General features: G+C 36.2%; 1 protein-coding gene across 1 annotated transcript in view; it reads right to left on the reverse strand.

The window, feature by feature from the left end:
- The window catches only part of GPR158 (G protein-coupled receptor 158), a 400766-nt gene that overhangs the window by 157416 nt on the left and 220021 nt on the right, over window positions 1-23329 (reverse strand). Inside the window, exon 4 of the mRNA XM_081820774.1 lies at window positions 17268-17464. Coding sequence (XP_081676900.1) covers window positions 17268-17464 — 197 coding nt within the window. The remainder of the gene's footprint in view (window positions 1-17267; window positions 17465-23329) is intronic.

The raw sequence follows: 23329 nt of genomic DNA on the forward strand, positions 1-23329 counted from the left end.
AGTCAAAAAGTGGGCAGAAGATATGAAAAGACGCTTCTCTGAAGAAGACATACAAATGGCTAACAGACACATGAAAAAATGTTCATCATCATTAGCCATCAGGGAAATCCAAATCAAAACCACATTGAGATACCACCATACACCAGTTAGAATGGCAAAAATGGACAGGGAGAGAAACAACAAATGTTGGAGTGGTTGTGGAGAAAGGGGAACCCTCTTAAAGTGTGGTGGGAATGCAAGTTGGTATAGCCACTTTGGAAAACAGTGTGGAGGTTCCTCAGAAAGTTAAAAATAGAGCTACGCTATGACCCAGCAATTGCACTACTGGGTATTTACCCCAAAGACACAGATGTAGTGAAAAGAAGGGCCATATTATGCACCCCAATGTTCATAGCAGCAATGTCCATAATAGCCAAACTGGAAAGAGCCAAGATGCCCTTCAACAGATGAATGGATAAAGAAGATGGGGTCCATATATACAATGGAATATTATTCAGCCATCAGAAAGATGAATACCCAACTTCCGCATCAACATGGATGGGACTGAGGAGATTATGCTAAGTGAAGTAAGTCAAGCAGAAAAGTTCAATTATCATATGGTTTCACTTATTTGTGGAACATAAGGAATAGCACGGAGGACATTAGGAGAAGGAAGGGGAAAATGAAGGGGGGGAATCGGAGGGGGAGACGAACATGAGAGACTATGGACTCCGAGAAATAAATTAAGGGTTTTAGAGGGGAGGGGGATGGGGGGATGGGTTAGCATGGTGATGGGTATTAAGGAGGGCACGTATTGCATGGAGCACTGGGTGTTATACGCAAACAATGCATCATGGAACACTACATCAAAAACTAATGATGTACTGTATGGTGACTAACATAATAAGATTAAATTTTAAAAAAAGAATATTAAAAAAAGAAAACCTTGAGACCCAACCTATACTTAATAGGAGATCTTAAAAGAGAAGCCTAGAATAACTAGAGGAGAACTAATATAAGAACTAACACACAGGAGACTTCTCAGTATCAAAAAAAGCTCTGTCGGAAGTTTGAGAGTATAGATCATATTTTTTTGCAATCTCAATGAAACAAGAACCATATCGTGATGGTAAAAGTAAATAAAGAAGTTAGCAAGTATTCAGATGACAAATATTGCTCCATAAAGGACAAAAACTGGGCCATCCTGGAAACTGTCCACAATGCTCATTTCTGACACATAAATGAAGCAATAATAATAGAGCCTTGACAGAAAATGAAAGTGACCCTCCATTTCTGCCCTAGCCAAGGTGCTGTCATGTGAAAGCCACAGTTGGTGGGGATGGGAGGTCAGGTATGACATAGGTATAAAATTACCCTTTTCAAAGCAAATTACTTGAAGATACATATATTTCATAATGAAAACAGATTGGCCAAAATTCAGAACTCAAAGGCAAGAAATCAGAGCTGTTTTAAAGAATTATTTCCCCTTTGAAACTCATGATGGCTCTTATGGAAAACTGATGGAAACTAACCATAAATTACATGTTAATAAAATGGGAAGGAGGAGATCAAGGAAAAATAAAAGTGCCAAATTTCTCATATATACTCAATAGTGGGGAGTGAAATATTATTGTTGTGATATTGTGTGATATTTTCTTAGCTCAATAGAATTAAAATATCTAATAAGATTTAAGAATGGGTCCTAAGTATTGACTGTCATCCTTAGGGAAACAAATTAAGGGAAATATCATATATCATAAATGTATAGAAATAAATAACATCATCTTATGTTGAATGTAGTAATTGGCTAATACTTGAAAGAGGTTTAAGAAAAAAATTGGGGGGGCACCTGGGTGGTGCAGTCATTAAGCTTCTGACTCTTGGTTTTGGCTCAGGTCATGATCTCATGGTCATGATCTCAGAGTCATGAGATGGAGCCCTGAGTCGGGCTCCCTGCTAAACTTGGAGTCTGCTTAAAACTCTCTCTCTCTTTCCCTCTGCATCCCTCTCTCTAAAATAAATAAGTAAATCTTTAAAAAGAAAAATATTTTGTAAGTCAGTATGCAACTTCTACAGTACTTTTATAGCTGCATTGAAGGTACCACATCCTGGCTTCTAACCATTCTACCCCTTTTCATGTATTATGTTGCACCTCTCTACCATAAATGGCAAAGAAAATGAAGAGCATGAAAGAGGAATATCAACTACTAATTATAAAAGGAAAATTATAGACATGGTTGATTGGTAATATGGAAGACAATATGTGCAAATACCCATTTAATTGAAGGACAATATAAATCACAAAATCAATTTGTGAAAAGTGACACTTAGGGATAAATTTAGTCAAGTAGACAAAAGACTTGTATCCTGAAAACTACAAAACAATGCTGAAAAAATGAAAAACAGACATAAATAAGTAGAAAGGTATCCTGTGTTAATGGATCAGAAGACTTAACATTGTTAAGATGGTAATAACAGCCAAGGGATCTACAGATTCAATGCAGTCCCTATTCAAATTCTGGTGGTTTTCTGGGAAAAACAGAAATTCATATGAAATTTCAAGGGGCTCCAAATAGCCAAAACAATCTTGAAAAGAAGAAAAAGTTGGAGGCCTCACACTTCGTAATTTTAAAAGTTACTACAAAGCCACAGTAATCAAAACAGTGTTGTACTGGCATAAAGGCATAGATCAGTGGGGCAGAATAGAGAGCCCAGAAGTAGACCCTCATGTATGTAGTCAAATGATCTTTGATAAAGGTGCTAAGACCATGCAATGGGGAAATGACAGTCTCTTCAAGAGATGGTGCTGGGATAAACTAGATATTCACATGCAAAAGACTGAAGTTGGATCCTTACTTTATAGTATACACAAAAATTAACTCAAAATGGATTGAAGATCTAAATGTAAGGCCTAAAAGTATAAAATTCCAGAAGAAAACATAGAAGAAAAGCTTCATGACTTTGGCTTTTGAATAATTTCTCAGATATGAGACGAAAAGCACAGGCAACAAAAGAAAGTGCAGGTAAATTGAGTTTTATCAAAATTAAAAATTTTGGGGTATCAAAGAATACTTTCAAGAGAGTGAAAAGACAACACACAGAATGGGATAAAAAATTTGAAAATCATACATCTGATAAATTATTAATATTCAGAACATATAAAGAACTCTTACAATATAACAATGAAAAACCAAACAACCTGATTCAAAAATGAGCAAAAGACTTGAATAAATATTTCTGCAAAGAAGATATACAAATAGTCAGTAAGCACATGAAAAGATGCTCAACTGTAACTAATCTTGCAAATCAAAACTACAGTAAGATACCACTTTCATTCATTAGATGGCCATTATTAAAAACAAACAAACAGAAAATAACAAATGATGGTAAAGATGTAAAGGAACTGGAATCCTCATGAATTATTGGTAAAAATATCAAATGGTCCAGCCTCTGTGGAAAAGAGTTTGGTGAGTCATCTAAAAGGTAAACACAGTATGATCATATGATTCAGTAATTCCATTCCTAGGTTATATCCAAAGAACTGAAATCAGAGGTTCAAACAGATACTTGTACACCAATGTCATGGTAGTATTATTTATAACAGCTAAAGGTGAAAAAAATCCAAATGTCCATCAACAAATAAACTTATAAAACAAAACATGATAAATACATACAATGGAATATTATTTGCAATTCAAAGGAATAAAGCTCTGATAAATGCTACAAAATGGATGAGCCTTTAAAACATTATGCTAAGTGATGTAAGCCAGCTAGGAAAGGACAAATAGTGTATGATTTAATTTATATGAGACCCTTTCCAAAGACAAATTTGTAGAGACCGAAAGTAGAAGAGAGGTTACTAGGAGTTAGAGTTCAGTTTGGAATGATGCAAAAGTTCTGGAACTGATAGTGATGATGGCTGCCCAATGGCGTGAATGTACTTAATGTCACTGAATTGTAAGCTTAAAAATGGTAAATTATATGTTATGTATATTCAGCACAATGAAAAAGTGATATATTTTCCTTTATTTCACCAAAATAGGCATTAGTACATCATAATTAGTCTAGTAGAATTTTATGAACAGATCAGTCACAGTCTATATTAAAAACATCTAATTTTCCAAACCAAAAATGTACAGCTATAAAATCCCTTGTCAATTAATTTCTAATTGAAGAACTAGAACTACTACAGGAATGTAAGGGAAAACACTAACCACAGTATGCTCACTTTTAAAAAAATGACTATCATTTTTTTCCCCCAAACTACTAAGCTCAAATAAAACATGCTAAAATTTACTAAGAATAAATCAAGCAAATGATTATTTTCAGAAGTGGAATATGCTGATGTTCCTTCCAGTGTATCTTTTCTCTTTCAAATTTTTCATTTGGAAATAAATTGTACTAACACTTGACATTATTAAGCTGTAACAAACCATACTCTCTCTTTAGAAGAGCTAATAGAAAAATATGTTACTTGTCATATTATTTGTTTAAAAATGTAGAAATACTTTCAAAATATTTAATATTCAACATATTTAAAATATTGTTTTAAAATTGCTATTTTAGAAGATCTCACTGGGGTCACAATCATTCAGTTTGTTGACAGATTTAATCTTTAACCAAGGGCACAAGGACAAATGTATATAATTAGTTTTCTTAATGTTTGTGCAGAGCAAAATTTAATTTGCTCTTTGTGGTATCCTACTACAAACCTCACCTAAAAATATAATGGAATCTAGTTTGTGTTGCTTAAAATAATAAAATGTTCAATTAACCTTTGACCAATGTTTGTTGGTACTTAACTGCAGAGCTGATATTTTTGGCATGGGTAAACCTCATTTAACTAAATGTACTTATAGTTAGGCTTTCCTGGAGAAATAGTGCAACTAAAAGACAAATTTCTGTATCACCCTTATGTCTCTCAGTATTTCACTTTTGAACAGAGAACTTTTTCTCTATTACCACTACAGCATATTTGCATGCTGTCTACATGTACAGGATCAGCTGTTGGGTTTGACATTGCCATCACTTTTCCTATTTTTGATCTGTGAATGTGGTTATTTCTGTGAATTCACAGAAAAAGTCTAATAAATAAAAGAGGCCTAAGTTTTCAAGTGATCCATTTCCAACAGGCGCTAAATGAAATAGAGTCTATATACTAAAAGCATTTAAGATGCTACATATCATGAATTCTGGTGTAATGGATAAAAGAATATGGCTCACATGCTGGAGAAAGGAAAGTGGGCATAAGTCTCAGATTCTAAATTCTTTTTCGGTGCATGCCTGACTAGATGCCTCAGCCATCCTTAGTGCATTTCAGTTCTGTCACCAGCTTGACTCACTGTTATATTACAGCACACAGCTTCACACTCAGTAGAAATATGGAGAAGCTGCCATCCAATCTTGATGGATTAGAACCTCAAATTTGGTGTCACTCAGTGAATACCTTTTGAAAACTCAGGAAAGAACAACAATATTTAAGAAAGTTTATGTGATGAATTTGCAGCCTTCCCATTTTTCTAGATCCAGGATGGTAACCAGATTTCATGCCTAGAACCTGGGGGAGTCCTGCTTAATGAGAGGGGTTTTGATGCTGATTCTGGATCAAATGGGAAAAAGGACTATGTGTCTATCACTATCTTGTAGTGGCAGCATGTGTAATGCACACTGGCCAACTCTAACTAGATATTCTAAAAGTATCCTTGCATTAACATTAAATAGCAAAGAACAGTGTATCAGGATCACATCTGTGATGCCTCTACAGAACTGATTTGCCTACGCTATATTTAAGCATTAAAACTTTAGCACACTATCAAGAAAATTAACAGAAATAAAACTATGAAAATTATTCTCTTTCCTGTAAAGATGTTTATCATTCAGTACATTTAACAATATTCTCTGTAAGAATCCACCGGAAAGGGGCGCCTGGGTGGCTCAGACGGTTAAGCATCTGCCTTCGGCTCAGGTCATGATCCCAGGGTCCTGGGATCGAGCCCCACATTGGGCTCCTGACTCAGCGGGGAGTCTGCTTCTTCCTCTCCCTCTGCCTCTCCCACTGCTCATACTCTCTCTCTCTCTCTGTATCTCTGTGTCTCAAATGAATAAATAAAATCTTTAAAAAAAAAAATCCACCTGAAAAATTTCTCTCAAGACTTAATAATAAGATGGGGCACCTTGGGTGGCTCAGTTGGTTAAGTGTCTGCCTTCAGCTCATGTCATGATCCTGGGGTCCTGTGATGGAGCCTCTGTGTTGGGCTCCCTGCTCAGCAGGCAGTCTGCTTCTCCCTCTTCTTGAGCCCTGCCCCCTACTGCTCATGCTCTCTCTCAAATAAAGTCTTAAAAAAAAAAAAAAAAGACTTACTGAAGGCGTATTCAAGTTTCACCTAGGTGACTGGTCAGTTTTTATCTTATGAACACTGACTCACTTTTTTCTCCTCTTTGCAGTGCTACTAGAAAACCCCAGAAAGTTCTTTCTGGCACCGAACTAAAACAGTATACCTGCTCTCATGGAGTGCATTCCATATCTTAACCTCACCCTTGATTTCAACTAATTTTTCCTACTCTTTTTTCCCTGAGCCCTAATCTATTCACTTAATACTTTTAATCTTCTAGAACTGTTTATTCTGTGTGCCGGAGTAAGACAAAACATAAATATATAAATATCCCAACCTAGATGGGTAACTTTGGGCAACTGACACTCTCTCAGAGACTGAGTTTTCTTCTCTATGAAAAGAGAGGTTACTTCCTTCTCTAGTTCTCATAGTTTGTCATCTTCTTTTAAGATTTTATTTATTTATTTGTCAGAGAAAGAGAGCGAGAGAGCGAGCACAAGAAGGGGAAGCAGCAGGCAGTGGGAGAAGCAAGCAGGAAGCTGAGTGCGGAGCCCAATGCGAGGGCTCAATCCCAGGACCCTGGGATCATGAGCTGAGCTGAAGGCAGACCCCTAACCAACTGAGCCACCCAGGCATCCATGCCATCTTTCTAAGTAAAAACCAAGAAATTAGTAACAAATTTATTTACATTATCAACTTTTAAACTGTTACCATTGTAATAACACAAGAAGCATGTGTTCCATGACTTCATAATTGATAATCTCCCAGAATTTCTTTAACTTGCCCATTTTGAAGGTAGAGAATAGAACCCTCCTAGAAAGGTCAGTGATACAGATAAATATAAATAGTGAGTACCTATAGTTTAGTTGTACACTAAATCACTCATAAAAAGAACAAAAAGCTACATATAAATAAATGCATAGTAAATGCTTTTTAAAGATGATCATCACTATAGAAATATTTGTATAACTCCATATGTGTATGTGAATGAGCACTTGTGGAGTTTGGGTATTCAAAATATGGTTTTTGAGGGGGAGGCAAGATGGTGGAAGAGTAGGGGACCTCATTTCATCTGGTCCCTTGAATTTAGCTAGATATCTATTAAATCATTCTCAATACCTGTGAATTCAACCTGAGATGTAAGAAAAGAATTGCTGGAATTCCACAAATAGAAAAATGACCACATTTTGCAAGGTAAGAGGTGTGGAGAACTGAATCTGAGGGGATATATCAGAAGATAAATGGTGGGTGGGAGTGAGTCTCCATAAGCTGGTGGAAAGTGATATAGACCTGGAGCAAAATCATAACTTTTAGAAGTCTGCTCCAGTGAGAGACGTCCCTGCTGAAAGGTGCTCAGGTGGTGAAGTGGGGCAGAATTCCAGGTGAGACAGCGTGGTCTCAGGATCCCTCAGGCCACAGAAAGAATGGGGGTGCCTGAGCCAGCAGACTTTTCAAGCATTGGAGCAGGGAAACCAGCTATGGTCAGGGAGCCCGGGAGTGGGCTCTCAGCTCTGTTTGCCATAAACTAAGAACTGCAGCAGGAATGGGCTACCACTCTCTGTGCGGGGTCCCTGCTAGCAGCAGGCCCAGGGCGACCCTCCTCACTCCCCAGGGAGGATTGGCATGGGTGTGCACACAGGAGTCTGCAGAGTTTGGCGCACACAAAAGTGAAGACCACTTATCCCTGGAGGGTTTATGGAAGAGAGGGGGCCACAATCTTTCAGGTCCAGGGCTGGAGATTGGGGCCCTGCCATTTTTATTTTCATCCTCTAAAGCACCGGGGAAAGCCTTCAGGGAACAAAAGCCACATAGAGCAACCTGAAGCAGCTTACACTGAGCCCCGCCCCCCTAGCAAGGGGGTGGTACAACTCCGCCCAGGCAAAGACACCTGGGAATCAGCACATCAGGCCCCTCCCCCAGAAGATCAGCTGGAACATGAGGCGAATATCAAGTTTACAGAGCACACAGAACTGTAAAACTCCAGTGGTAGGCGAAAATAGTATATAGAATTTGAGGTTTTTTTCTCGTGATTCTTTTATCTTTCAGTTGAAATTCTTCTTTTTTTTCCTTTTCAACTAGTTTCTTATTTTATCAACTCTGTGTTTTTAAGTCTTTTTTAACTTTCACTTTTACATTTATATTTTATAGATATATTCTTCATTTTTGGCTTCCTTTCACTGTATTCATTTTTATTTTTTAAAGATTTTATTTATTTATTTGACAGAGACAGCGAGAGCAGGAACACAAGCAGGGGGAGTGGGAGAGGGAGAAGCAGGCTTCCCGCTGAGCAGGGAGCCTGATGTGGGACTCGATCCCAGGACCCTGGGATCATGACCTGAGCCGAAGGCAACCACTTAACGACTGAGCCACCCAGGCGCCCTTCATTTTTATTTTTGCATATATATAAGTTTTTCTTTCTTTACAATTGTGGGATCAAGTGTCTTCTAACAAACAGACCAAAATACACCCAGGACCAAGTGTATCACTCTGTTCAGTCTACCTGTTTGATTATATTCTCTCATTTTTCCTCTTTTTTTTCTTTTTTTGGTTTCTGTTCTCTTCTGATTTGTCTAGTGTATATTTTGCTGGGGTCATGGTTGATATTTTAATTTTTTATTTCTTATTTCTTTTTTGTTCTCTCATTTATCTATTCTTCTCTGGACAAAATGACTAGAAGGAGGAATTCACCACAAAGAAAGAACCAGAGGTAATATTCTGCCATAGATTTAATCAATATGGATTTAAGTAAAATGTTGGGCCTGGAATTCAGAATAATGATTATAAAGTTACTAGCTGGGTTTGAAAAAAGCATAAAAGACACTAGAGAATTCCTTAGTGCAGAAATAAAAGAACTAAAATCTACTCAGGCCAAAATTAAAAATGTTTTAACGGACATATAGTCTAAAATGGACGGTCTAACAGCTAGGGTAAATGAGGCAGAAGAGAGAGTCAGTGACATAGAAGACAAAATGTTGGAAAGTAAGGAAGCTGAGGAAAAGAGAGAAAAACAACTAAGGGTTCATGAGAGGAGGCTTTGAGAAATCAGCAATATCATAAAGTGAAACAATATTAGATTGAATGGGGTCCCAGAGGAAGAGGAAACAGAGAGCCAAGGACAGAAGGCATATTTGAGCAAATCATAGCTGAGAACTTCCTAATCAGTGGAAGGAAAGAGGCATTCAAGTCCTGAGACACAGAGAACTGTGGCACAGAGAATGCCCCTCAAAATCAATAAAAATCAATAAAAATTAAAATAGATCAACAGACTGACATATAATACTGAAGCTTATAAATTTCAGAGATAAAGAGAAAATCCTGAAAGCAGCTCAAGAAAAGAAGTCCTAACCTACAAATGTAGAAACATTAGAAACACAGAAAACCTGAACAGAACCATAATTGGCAAGGAAACTGAAGCAGTAATAAAAAATCTCCCCCAAAACAAGTCCAGGGCCAATGACTTCCCAGGGAAATTCTACCAAACATTTAAAGAAGAACAATACCTATTCTTCTGAAGCTTTTTTAAAAAATAGAAATGGAGGGAAAACTTCCAAAATCATTCTATGAGGCCAGCATTAACTTGATCTCAAAACCAAAGACCCCACCAAAAAGGAGAATTACAGAACAATATCCCTAATGAACATGGATGCCAAAATTCTCATCAAGATACCAGTTGACAGGATCCAACAGTACATTAAGAGGATTATTCACCATGACCAGGTGGGATTTATTCCTGGGCTGCAAGGGTGGTTCAATATCAGCAAATCAATCAACGTGATACATCACTTAACAAAAGAAAGGAGAAGAACCATATGATCCTCTAAATGATGCAGAAAAAGCATTTGACAAAATACAGCATCCTTTCTTGATTAAAACTCACCACAGTGTAGGGATAGAGGGAACATACCTCAATATCATAAAAGCCATATACAAAAAAGCCCACAGAGACTATCATTCTCAATGGGGAAAAACTGAGAGCTTTTCCCTAAGATCAGGAACACAACAGGGATGTCCATGTCCACTCTCACCACTGTTGCTCAACACAGTACTAGAAGTCCTAGTCTCAGCAATCAGACAACAAAAAGAAATAAAAGGAATTCAGATTGGCAAAGAAGAAATCAAACTCTCACTCTTCACAGATTACATAATACTCTATGTGGAAAACCCAAAAGACTCCACCCCAAAATTGCTAGAACTCATACAGCAATTCAGCAACATGGGAAGTTATAAAATCTATGCACAGAAATCAGTTGCATTTCTGTATGCTAACAATGAAACAGAAGAGACAGAAATTAAGTAATCGATCTCATTTATAATTGCACCAAAAGCCATAAGATACCTAGGAATAAACCTAACCAAAGAGATAAAGAGTCTGTACTGAGAAAACTATAGAACATTCATGAAAGAAATTGAGGAAGACACAAAGAGATGGAAAAACGTTCCATGCTCATGGATTGGAAGAATAAATAGGAATGTTGAAAAAGAAAACCAAAGCTGGGGGCATCACAGTGCCGACTTCAAGTTATATTACAAAGCTGTAATCATCAAGACAGTATGGTACTGGCACAAAAACAGACACATAGATCAACAGAACAGAATAGAGAGCCCAGAAATGGACCCTCAACTCTATGGTCAATTGATCTTTGACAAAGCAGGAAAGAAGATCCAATGGAAAAAAATAGTCTCTTCAACAACTGGTGTTGGGAAAATTGGACAGCCACATGCAGAAGAATGAAACTGGACCATTGCCTTGTACTATACACAAAAACAAATTCAAAATGGATGAAAGACCTAAATGTGACACGAATCCCTCAAAATCCTAGAGGAGAACCTAGGCAGTAACCTCTTCAACTTCAGCCGCAGCAACTTCTTGCTAGACACGTCTCCAAAGGCAAGGGAAACAAAAGCAAAAATGAACTACTGGGACTTCATCAAGATAAAAAGCTTCTGCATAGCAGAGGAAACAGTCAACAAAACTAAAACGCAACCTACAGAATGGGAGAAGATATTTGCAAATGACAGATCTAGTATCCAAGATCTACAGAGAACTTATCAAACTCAACACCCAAAAAACAAATAATTCAGTCAAAAAATGGGCAGAAGACATGAACAGACATTTTTTCAAAGAAAACATACAAATGGCCAACAGGCATATGAAAAAATGCTCAACATCACTTGGCATCAGGGAAATATAAATCAAAAACACAATGAGATACCACCTCACACCAGATAGAATGGCTAGAATTAACAAATCAGGAAACAACATTTGTTGGCAAGGATGTGGAGAAAGGGGAAACCTCTTACAGTGTTGGTGGGAATGCAAGCTGGTACAGCCACTCTGATAAACAGTTATGGAGGTTCCTCAAGAAATTAAAAATAGAGCTACCTTAGGACCCAGCAATTAACACTACTAGGTATTTACCCCAAAGATATAAATGTAGTGATATGAAGGGGCATATGCACCCCAATGTTTATAGCAGCAATGTCCAAAATAGCCAAACTGTGGAAAGAGCCAAGATGTCCATCAACAGATGAATGGATAAAGAAGATGTGGTGTATATATATATATATATACACACACACAATTTAATATTACTCAGCCATCAGAAAGGATGAATACTTACCATTTACATCAACATGGATGGAACTGAAGGGTATTATGCTGAGTAAAATAAGTCAATCAGAGAAAGACAATTATCATACAGTTTCACTTATATGTGGAATATAAGAAACAGTGAAGAGGATCAAAAAGGAAGGGAGGGAAAACTGAATGGGAAGAAATCAGAGAGGGAGATGAGAGACTCTTTACTATGGGAAACAAACTGAGGGTTGGAGGGGAAGAGGGGTGGGGTATTTGGGTGATGGGCATTAAGGACAGGATGTGATGTGATGAGCACTGGGTGTTATATGCGACTGATGAATTACTGATCTCTACATTTGAAACTAATAATGTACTATATGTTGGCTAATTGAACTTAAATTAAAAAAATAAATTTATTAAATAAAAAAAGAATAATTACTCTCATTTATTCTTCAAATTGTATTGGGTATCACAATGCTGAACAACAGCAGATCCTCAATAAGTAGAAAAAGAAAAGATCTTTTTTTGAAATCAATTAAGTGAAACTATCCTGCTTACAGTTTAACATTCCTTTCATTCTTTCATGATGAAGATATAGCCAAAATAAAAGAATCTGTACCACAGGTGTTTTGTTCATTTCAGCTATCTGGACAATCTATTAGGATTAGCATTTTAAATATCATACTTGGGACGCCTGGGTGGCTCTGATGGTAGAGAATCTGCCTTCGGCTCAGGTCTTGATCTCCGGGTCCTGGGATGGAGCCCCACATCGGGCTCCCCGGCTGGCTCAGTGGGGCGGGAGGGGGTCTGCTTCTCCCTCTCCTTCTGCGTCTCCCCCACTGTGTGCTCTATCTCTCTCTCTCTCTCAATGAAAAAATAAAAAAATATTAAAAAAAAATAAATGTCATACTTAACCCCTAACATGGGAAGCAAACAGATTATTAATTTCACAAAGTGGTCTAAAATAATTTAATAACAAAAGACAAATGTCTAGTAAGGTACTTTATATGAATAATCTCATTAAATCTTCAAAAGGATCCTGTGAGGTAAGTAATAAACTCCTTTAAAAATTTTGTAATAGCTTTATTGAAATATAATTAATATACCTTAAATCCTTGTAAAGTGTACAAGCCAGTGGTTTTTAGTATACTGACAGACTTGTGAAACATATTACCATAACATAATTTTAGAAAATTTTCATCCTCCCCAAAAGAAACCCTGAACCTATAAGCAGTCACACCCCATTCTTCCCTCCTTGTATCTCTTGACAACCACTGATCTACTTGGCTCTACTGATTTGCCTGTTCTGGACATTTCATATAAATGTAAACTTCATACAAATGATCTTTCATGACCATTTTATTTCATTTAGCATGTTTTCAAGATTCATCCACGTTGTAGCATGTATCGCTACTTGTTCCTTTTACTGACAAAAAGATATTCCATTTAATGGATATACCACATTTTACTTATCCATTCATCAACTGATGAACAGTTGGATTGTTTCCATTTCTTGGCTATTATAAATATGCTGCTATGAACATCTGTGTGAACATTTTTGTGTAGGCAAATGTTTTCTTTTTATTAGTTTCAGGTGTACAATAAAATGATTCAACAATTCTATACATTTCTCAGTGCACATGAAGGTAAGTATACTTGTAATCCACTTTATCTATTTTACCTATGCACCTCCCCTCTGGCAATCACAAGCCTGTTTTCTGTATTTAAGAGTCAGTTTTTTGTCTCTTTTTCTTTCTTTTTTCATTTGTTTTGTTTCTTAAATTCAACATAGGAGTGAAATATACTTGTCTTTCTCTGACTTATTTTACTTAGCATTATACCTTCTAGATCCATCCTCATTGTTGCAAATGGCAAGATCTCACCCTTTTTTATGGGTAATATTCTGTTACATACACACACACACACACACACACGCCACATCTTTATCCATTCATCTATGGATGGACACTTGGATTGTTTCCATATCTTGGCTGTTGTAAATAATATTGCAATAAACATGGGATGCATATATTTCTCAAATTAACATTTTCGTTTTTGGGGGTTAAATACCCAGTAGTGAAATTACTAGGTCATTGATAATTCTATTTTTAACTTTTTGAGGAATCTCCATTCTGTTTTCTACAGCGGCTGCACCAGTTTGCATTCCCACCAAGAGTGCATGAGGGTTTTTTTCCTCCACATCCTTACCACCACTTGTTATTTCCTGTGTTTTTTATTTTAGCCATTGAAGACATATGTTTTCCATTTTCCTGGGTATGTACCTAGAAGTGGAGTTACTGGGTAATATCATAAGTCTATGTTTAATTTTTTGAGGGACTACTATACTATTTTCCAAAGTGGCTGTACCACTTTACATTCCCAACAGCAATGAATGAGAGTTTCAATTTCTCCACATCCTCAACAACACTTGTTATTGTCTTCTCATTTTTAGCTCTGCCAGTGTGTGCTGGGGGCTTGATTTGAATTTTCCTAATAACTAATGTTATTGAGCATTTTTTCATATGCATATTGGCCATTTATATATCTTCTTTGTAGAAATGTCTATTCAGATCCCTTGCCCATTTTTCAATTGGGTTATCTTTTTATTCTTTATATGCTCTGGGTTCTAGTATAATTTACAAATATCTCCTGCTATTCTATGGGTTGTCTTTTTTACCTTTTTGATGGTGTCCTTTGATGCAAAGTTTTCAATTTTTCTTTTGAAGATTTTATTTATTTATTTGACACAGAGAGAGAGAGACAGCTAGAGAGGGAACACAAGCAGGGGGAGTGGGAGAGGGAGAAGCAGGCTCCTGGCTGAGCAGGAAGCCTGATGTGGGGCTCGATTCCAGGACCCCAGGATCATGACCTGAGCTGAAGGCAGAGGCTTAACGACTGAGGCACCCCCAAAAGTTTTCAATTTTGATGAAGTCCAATTTATTTATTTTTTTCTTTTGTCATTTATCCTTTTCATGCTGTATCTAAGAAACATTGCCTAACCCAAGACCATGACGATTTATGCCTATGTTTTCTGCTTAAAAATGTTTCTTAGTTTTGGGCCTTATATTTAGGTGTATAACCCATTTTAAATTAATTTTTGTATATGGTGTGTTAAACCCCATTTTATAGAGGAAAAACCTAGGCAAAGTGAAGCTAAGAAATTTTTCCAAAGTGTAATAGCATTCAAGGGGCTAAGACAGGATTCGAGTCTAAACAATCTGACTCTGAAGTCTGCACACTTACCCACAATATTATGCTACTTCTATATTGCAACTAAGGTTTTTCTCTTTTGTCAAAATATATGTAAACTGATAGATTAAGGTTTTTGTTCTTTTAATTATTGGTGGGTAGGCAATACAATGGAAAACTTATAAGAAAGACATCAGTATTACTTCAAAAGGGATCATCAGTTTTCTGCTTTATGCAAAGAAATGCTGCAAAGACACATAAAAACTTTAAAAAGCAAAGCCAATGCCCACATGTGATAAACATACAATTTCTACATTGGAAATGGTTTACTGCTTTTACAGTTAATCATTCTTTTTGGTAACTGAAATCAGAAGAGAAAAGTTCACCAAGTTTTCTTTCTTCAATATACTAGATCCATGTTCACTGACTTTATTAACCTATATTATTTCCTCAAAATAATCCCCCCTATGTTATGTCACATTCTGTGAAAACTGATTCTTCAAAAGGTGACCATCTTAAAACTAGATAATGTCTAATTTGTCTATTCCAACCAGTTTGTATCTATAAAAATTTCACCAAATGATATGGAAAGATGCCAATTCTCATGATAGCCCTATAAAGTAGCATTTCATATGAAGGTCCAGAGAAATTTGAAAAGTTAAAAATTCTGGAAATGTTAAATAACATCAGCATAGATAAAGACTTTGGTCTAGCAAGAACTGTATCAGTTTTCTTAATATCCAATGTAATATTCTACCCATCATATATCATTAACTACATTTAGCACAGCAATCATTAATGATTCTAATCAAGTAAAATTCATAAAGAACTATCTGTTATCCCCTGTATGAATGAATGACATCATATAGAGAGATTTCAGAGCAGTTTATTAAATAGACCTTTCAACTCTACCTGCTCTACCAGTGACAGGTTTTTTTTTTTTAAAAAACATTAAATTTTATCTAGGTAACTGTGGTTAGATATTTCTCAACTCCACTTGCCTCCTACTTTATTTTATATACAATTTAACACACATTTTGTTTCAAAAGAAAGACAAGTATTGGTTAAATGAAGAGCAATTTGCCTGTCTGCACTTTCTTGCTGACTTAAAGCTTGATTTTAATTTGTGTTGTATGCTTCTGTTAATGAAACTGTCTATTTAAAATGAACTATTTAAGTCTATGACATTAACATAATGGATACTTTCTCCTAGAATCTCAATAGAGGGGATTTTTTTAATGTTAACTTGAGGCCTTGTAATAGATGCCATTCACAGTGTTGTTTTATTTTTTAAATTTCTAATGGGAACACTTTATGCTTCCAATGAGCTCTGTTATCTAAACCAATCTGTACAACTTTGCTAACATGAAGGGCTCATTTGAATTCAGAAAAGGTGGAAAATTTAGCTTTGTGTTTTTTTCCCAATGGCACAAATAAGTTTCTGAAAGCAACAGAACCACAAATTCTGACAACAACACTGGCTACATATAATTAATTGGGTGACCAACTGAGGACAACTCCCCAGAAAGCTTTGCCCTGAACATTTTACCATTTCATCCACCCCTGACTGAGAAGCATACAAATGTTTATACTACTCTTTGATTTCTCAGAACAGGACCGAAGGACAGGCTCTCTCAAAAGCCATATAAGCTCTTTGTAGGATCACTATTATCCTGGGACACTAATGCAAGACTAAATATAAGTTCATGAATAAATTCATTCTTCAAAGTATCATTACACTTTGAGCACATTTGCTCAAAATAGTCAAGTCCATTTGCTAACTTCAAATATGGCTAAGAGAAATAAAAATGAAATATAATAAATATCAAAAAGCTTTCTAAATATGAAAAAAATTAACAATACTTTGGGTACTGGCAGAATAAGTTCTTCTAGAAACCAAAGAGATATAAAAGAGAGTCCTTTAAGGCAATAAAGTACTCAAGCTTCATGCTAAATAGGGGGAAACATTCTGTAAAAGAAAATGTTATAACAAGATTCCATATTTTTAATCCGTATTTCTCCTGGGAAGCTAAAGAATATAATGTTCATATTCTAGTCTGATTATATTATAGGAAGACTTCTGCTAAATAGAGAGGCAAGTAGGACTTGGAAAAACTCTATTTGCTTGAAAAAAGAAGAGGTCACTTCATAATAAAAAGGAAGTTCATAACCAGGGTACCTGGGTTTACCTTTGCTTTGCGAAAGTGGTAGACCACCAGCATGCTAACGAAGTCGAGCAGCATACACAGGGCTTGGAAGGAGATGATAGCAAGTCGCAAATACTTATCCTCCTGGACAAAGCAGGGGCTGTCATCAGCACAGTAAGGGCAGCCCTCCCTGCAGGGTAGGCAGACATGGGCTTCTTCTGACACATCTTTTGCACTTCCTGAAAGTTCCAAATAAAACCACAGTGTCATTGCACCTCTGAGATAGGTGAGATTGAGTACACAAAACACATCCTCACCTCTTCATTCCTTATCCTTTTTACTAAAGACCTTTTATCAACCTGCTTGCTAAGGGAGAGTTACTTTGCTTTTAGACCTAAACAAAATTCTTTTTATCCTTTTGATTAAAAAAAAAAAAGTCATTCAGAGTAATTGAAAAAATTAGCAAAAATGGAAATAAAACTCCTTAAAGGCAAAGAACAGTTTTCCAATTCTGTCATATCATTACCTACCAATCACCAAATGATACTCTCTATGGCACGAATTATATTCCATAAATATTTATTAAAGAATTAGGGCAGGTGGGTGGCTCGTTCGGCTGGGCGTCTGCCTTTGGCTCAGGTCATGATCCCAGGGTTCTGGGATCAAGTTCCGCGTCAGGTTCCCTGGTCAGCAGGGAGCCTGCTTCTCCCTGCTCTTGCTCTCACTCTCTCTCAAATAAATAAAATCTTTAAAAAAAAGATTTAACTAGAAGGAAGGATAAGAAAGTTATCTCTTTTCTGTACCAAGTAATACACAACACTTTTGGAACGTCTTGACCTAGATGGCACAGAATCCAAAATGAGGCTTTGATTGCTCCTTAATTCAGCAGGGATCTCATCTACTAAGTTCATTACGTCTAAATTGGTTAAAATGGTACTTAACTGGCAGTTGTTCAGTGTGCAATTGCCTAATGATGGTGCATCCTTTGCCCAGAGTATAATCCATACTTATAGGCCATCATGTAATTTCCCACTTTGCCTATTCATAGGACATTTCCTCACTATTAACTAACTGCTGCTATTGATCCTCCCTTTACTTTTAGATTTTTCTGTCTCAGTTGTCAAACTTAACTTAGCTCTGAAGCTCAGTGGGTGAAGATTTTCTTTAATTGTTGAGTTTAACACTGGAAAATATCCAATTAATAACATATACTAAAAAAAAAACCATTTCCTGGGAGGGATGGGGTGGTTGGGTGATGGACACTGGGGAGGGTATGTACTATGGTGAGCGCTGTGAATTGTGTAAGACTGATGAATCACAGACCTGTACCCCTGAAACAAATAATAATAACCTCTTCTCCAAATACCTTATATGTTAATTAAAAAATTAAAAAAAAAACTATTTCCAACTCTGAACTCAATATGAAAGACATTAGTGAATATATACCCAATTTAGTATATAATACAAGCACCCAGTTTAGTATATAACACAATCACCCTGTTCAATATGTAACACAACCTTGACTGAATGAGGAATCTGGGAAAGACGTTGCTCTGGTTAACAGCATTTTAATAATACAAAGTTTAACAGAAAGTATTTATTACTTTCAAGTCCTGTTGAAAAGGTTCATATTCTTTCTAAAATGTATTTGTCTTCTCTCCTTCCTTAATAAATAGCAAAAATGTAATTGAATATTTCTTTGATGATTCAGGATATTATGCTGTTTAAGAGTCACTATTCTGTTACACAGTGAAAAGTGTATGAATTTTAGTATCCAGCAGATATGGTTCCCATTCCTAGATAGCTCTGAGATATTAGGCAACTCATTTGACTATTTTGGGTCCTAGTTTACTTATGTATGAAATGTGAACTGTTGTGGGTATTAACCGAGTCAATATTTATAAATTAGAGTGCTTGGTTTTCTCTTCTCCAAATACTGAAGATGCAAAGAGGGAGTTAAAATCCACTGGTGCCTTAAAAAAAAGTATTACTGTTCAAAAACAAGAAAGTTAGAAGAAAGAGCTGAGGTAAAGAGGAAGTAAGTGGGAATAATAAGCTCCATTTTAGAGAAACTAACTTTGAGGTCCAACTCATTGTCCAGCAGTAATATACAATAAGAAATGAGCAATAATACAAGACTGGGGTGTGGGAGAAAGATCAGTCAGAGAAAGAACTTACAGAGAGCTCTGGGAGTGGATAAGGCAATGATTAGGGAATGCAAAGAGTAAGAAGCTAGACAGAAATTTTTACAATGTCACAATAGAAAACTGATTTATTGGAACATGCTGAAATGTGATCAAAGATGATGACTGAGGAAAGGCTATGAGGTATAATGATTATTTTATCTTTCACTGACCTTTTTTTTTTTAAAAATTTTATTTATTTATTTGACAGAGAGAGAGATAGCGAGAGAGGGAACTCAAACAGGGAGAGTGGGAGAAGAAGCAGGCTCCCCACCAAGCAGGGAGCCCGAAGTGGGGCTCGATCCCAGGACCCTGGGATCATGACCTGAGACAAAGCCAGACACTTCACAACTGAGCCACTCAGGCGCCCCAATCTTTCACTGACCTTTAAGACAGTGGTTTCCAAGGAGTGATAGAGACTGCAACTAGTTTGTCAAGGCTTAAAGAATAAATATGAGATAAATAGAGTATTATTTCAATAAATGTTCCATTGAATGAGAAAAGCAAGAAAATCTCATGGTTAATAGGAATAATGATGAAGTAAAAAAAAAGGATTTTGATTTTGTGTTTTGTTTTCTTCTATTATAGGTAAGATCTGAGCATAGCTGCAGTCTGCAAAAGGAGCCACTAGAAATTAAGGAAGGATATGGGAAGACTGGTAAGAAAAGGATGGGAGAAGTCAGGATTAAAAATAATCAAAAGCACAACTGGAAAAATTAACTCTAAGAATAACTGATGTTTCTGCTCACATTGGAAAGTAGAGGTGGATTAAAGATTTTTTTTTACATGGATGAACTAGAGGGTATTATGCTAAGCAAAATAAATCAGAGAAAGATAATTATCATATGATTTCACTCATATGTGGAATTTAAGAAACAAAACAGAGGATCATAGGGGAGGGGAGGGAAAAATAAAGATGAAATCAGAGAGGGAGACAAAACATAAGAGACTCTTAACTACAGAAAACAAACAGGGCTGCTGGAGGGGAGGTGTGGGGGGGATGGGGTAACTGGGTGATGGACATTAAGGAGGGCAAGTGATGTAAAGAGCACTGGGTGTCACATACAAGTGATGAATCACTAAATTCTACCTCTGAAACTAATAACACAGTATATGTTAATTAATTGAATTTAAATAAAATTAATTTTTTTAAAAAGATTTTTTTAAATAATTTTTTTATAAAGGAGAGAAATCAGTTGAAAACTGTTTTGAAATATAGACAAAAGACAATGTGGAAGCCAATCTTGTAAAGTCTTACACTTCTCAACAACTCAGGTTGAGAATGAGGAAGGCCAGTTTTGAGGATGAAGACATGAAAGATTAAAGCAGCAATATTACACAAGATGACTATTTGGGATCACTTGGCAGAAAAAGAATCCATTTAGTGTAAGATGGTGTGATTTACTAGGAGATCTATCCAAAATGGTGTTTTTCTTATTTTCTACAATTATCAGTAGCATAGAAATAAATGAGGATAGAGCAGTCGGGGATAGAGAATAAAGGATTGTGACAGTGGCATTACATCACAGGGAAGGAGGGAAAGCCAATACAAGGCTGTAATGGAGGGTAGCTGGGGCTCAATCCTCCAGAGACATCCTGAGTCGGAGTCAATCTGAGGGATTAAAGAGGAAAACATTTCTTCACCATTGACCTTATTCATTGTTCAAGGGTAGACTCCAGAGTCATTAACTCCTGTACAATTTTTGGTTATGCATTCATAAATTTGGAGCAGATTTTTGCATCTTGTGCCATGACTTCAGCGGTGCCCCACAGCAGAAAAGAAATTTAAAAGTGTGGTATGAGGTTCCAGTCTGAAGCAAAGCATAATACAACTGTATTTATGCAAAACACTCAAAGCTTTCAGGAAATAGAACAATGATTGGAGTAAGACATAAGGCCAAGTGGCATTTGAAGGGATTAAAAACAAGTATCTAATATGGACAAAAACTGGCACAGAAGTCAAAAGCTACAAAGTACAAAAGTCTAGGATACTAAGAAAACGATAAATTAACTCTGAGTAGAAAAAGGATAGTCATGTGAGTGAAGTAAAAAGGGGTCATTGCACTGAATAAGATAAAGTTGTCAAGGATTCAGATGGTCTGATGATGGTGACAAAAATGTCAAGACATCTATGAACAAATACGGAAGACAAAGGTCAGGATTTCCCCTTCTGGCCAAGATGGAAGAATATGGATTGAATTTACCTTCCTATCAGAAACAATGACAAGAATAGACAAAATATTATAGTTATGGTTTTGCAGACTGGACATCTGGCAACAAAGGACAGTAATTCCTAACAAGTGCAAATACTCCTCAATAAACCAAACTACTATAAACAGAATCACAACAAAAGTTAAATTAGTAAAGAAAAAGCATCTATGAAAAGTCTTGGTTTTGTGAAATAGTCCTTCTTAACCAATCTTTGCTTTCTTGCTTAGCTAAATAGGCAGATATTTTCTCATTGGTTTAAGACGCTCCTACCTGCCTATAAGCCAAGCAGTACATACTATTTACTTTCAATACAAATTAAACTTGAAACTTCACTCATATCTAATGGTATAATTCTCCTAGATGGTATGAGCTATTTAGTACTTTGAATCACTCAAACCTGAAAAATACAATTGAAAAACATGGGTTTGAAACACATGATCCACTTATACATGGATTTTTTTCAATAAATATATTGAGAAATTTTTGGAGAATTTTGGCAATTTGAAAAAACTAGCGGATAAACTGTGTACCCTAGCAATAGTGAAAAATTAAAGAAAAAGTGGATATGTCATGAATGCATAAAATATATGTAAATACCAGTCTATTTTAACATTTATTATCATAAAACATATACAAATATATTATAAAAACTTAACATTTACAGACCACACACATGGCACCATTTCACAGTTTAGGGAAATGTAAACAAGTGTAAAGATACCGTATTAAATCATAACTGCTTAAAATTAAATGTAGTAATACTGTACTACTGTAATAATTTTGTAGCCACCTCCTGTTGCTATTGTGGTGAGCTTCAGCATTGCCAGTATCTGCTTAAAACCCATCTGATGCTAATCATCTCTGCATAAGCATTTTGTCACTCCAGTAAATTTGTACTGCATAAAAAGTGATCTTACAGGTTTCTCATGTATTTTTTTATTGTGTTTAGTACAATACTGTAAACCTTGAACAATACCATGAGACCCATGCCATTAGTGATGTTTCCAAGAAGCAGAGAAAACTCATGACATTACAAGAAAAAGGTGAATTGCTTGATATGTACCACAGACTGAGATCTGCAGCTGCAGGGGCCTGCCGTTTCAACATAAAAGAATCCAGTAAGGACCATTGTGGAAAGAAAAGAAAGAAAAGAAAAAAGAAAAGACAAGAAAAAAGAAAAGAAAGAGAAAGAGAAAGAAAAGAAAAAGGAAATTTGTGAAGATGTTGCTGTAGATATGCCAGCAGGCACAAAAACTGTGCGCTTTTTGTGAAATACCTTTTTATCTCATATTGAAAACGCAGCTTTTATGTGGGTGCATGATTGCTATAAGAAAAGCATACCTATGGACACATATGATTTGAAAAAAAGTGAAGTCATTATATGAAAACTTAAAGCAAAAGGAAGGTGAAGGATCTAATGCTGGAGAATTTAATGTCAGCAAAGGATGGTTTGATAATTTTAGAAAGACGTTTGGCTTAAAAAATGTCAAGATAACAAAAGAAGCAGTGTTTGCCAACCAAGAGGCAGCAGATGAGTTCTCGGATGCCTTTAAGAAAATCATTGAACAAGACGGTGCTGGGAAAATTGGACAGCCACATGCAGAAGAATGAAACTCGACCATTCTCTAACACCATTCAAAAGATAAACTCAAAGTGGATGAAAGACCTCAATGTGAGACAGGAATCCATTCAAATCCTAGAGGAGAACAT

Source organism: Leptonychotes weddellii, chromosome 5, assembly GCF_054177405.1.
Source record: "Leptonychotes weddellii isolate Sample4059 chromosome 5, ASM5417740v2, whole genome shotgun sequence".
Classification (NCBI taxonomy): domain Eukaryota; kingdom Metazoa; phylum Chordata; class Mammalia; order Carnivora; family Phocidae; genus Leptonychotes; species Leptonychotes weddellii.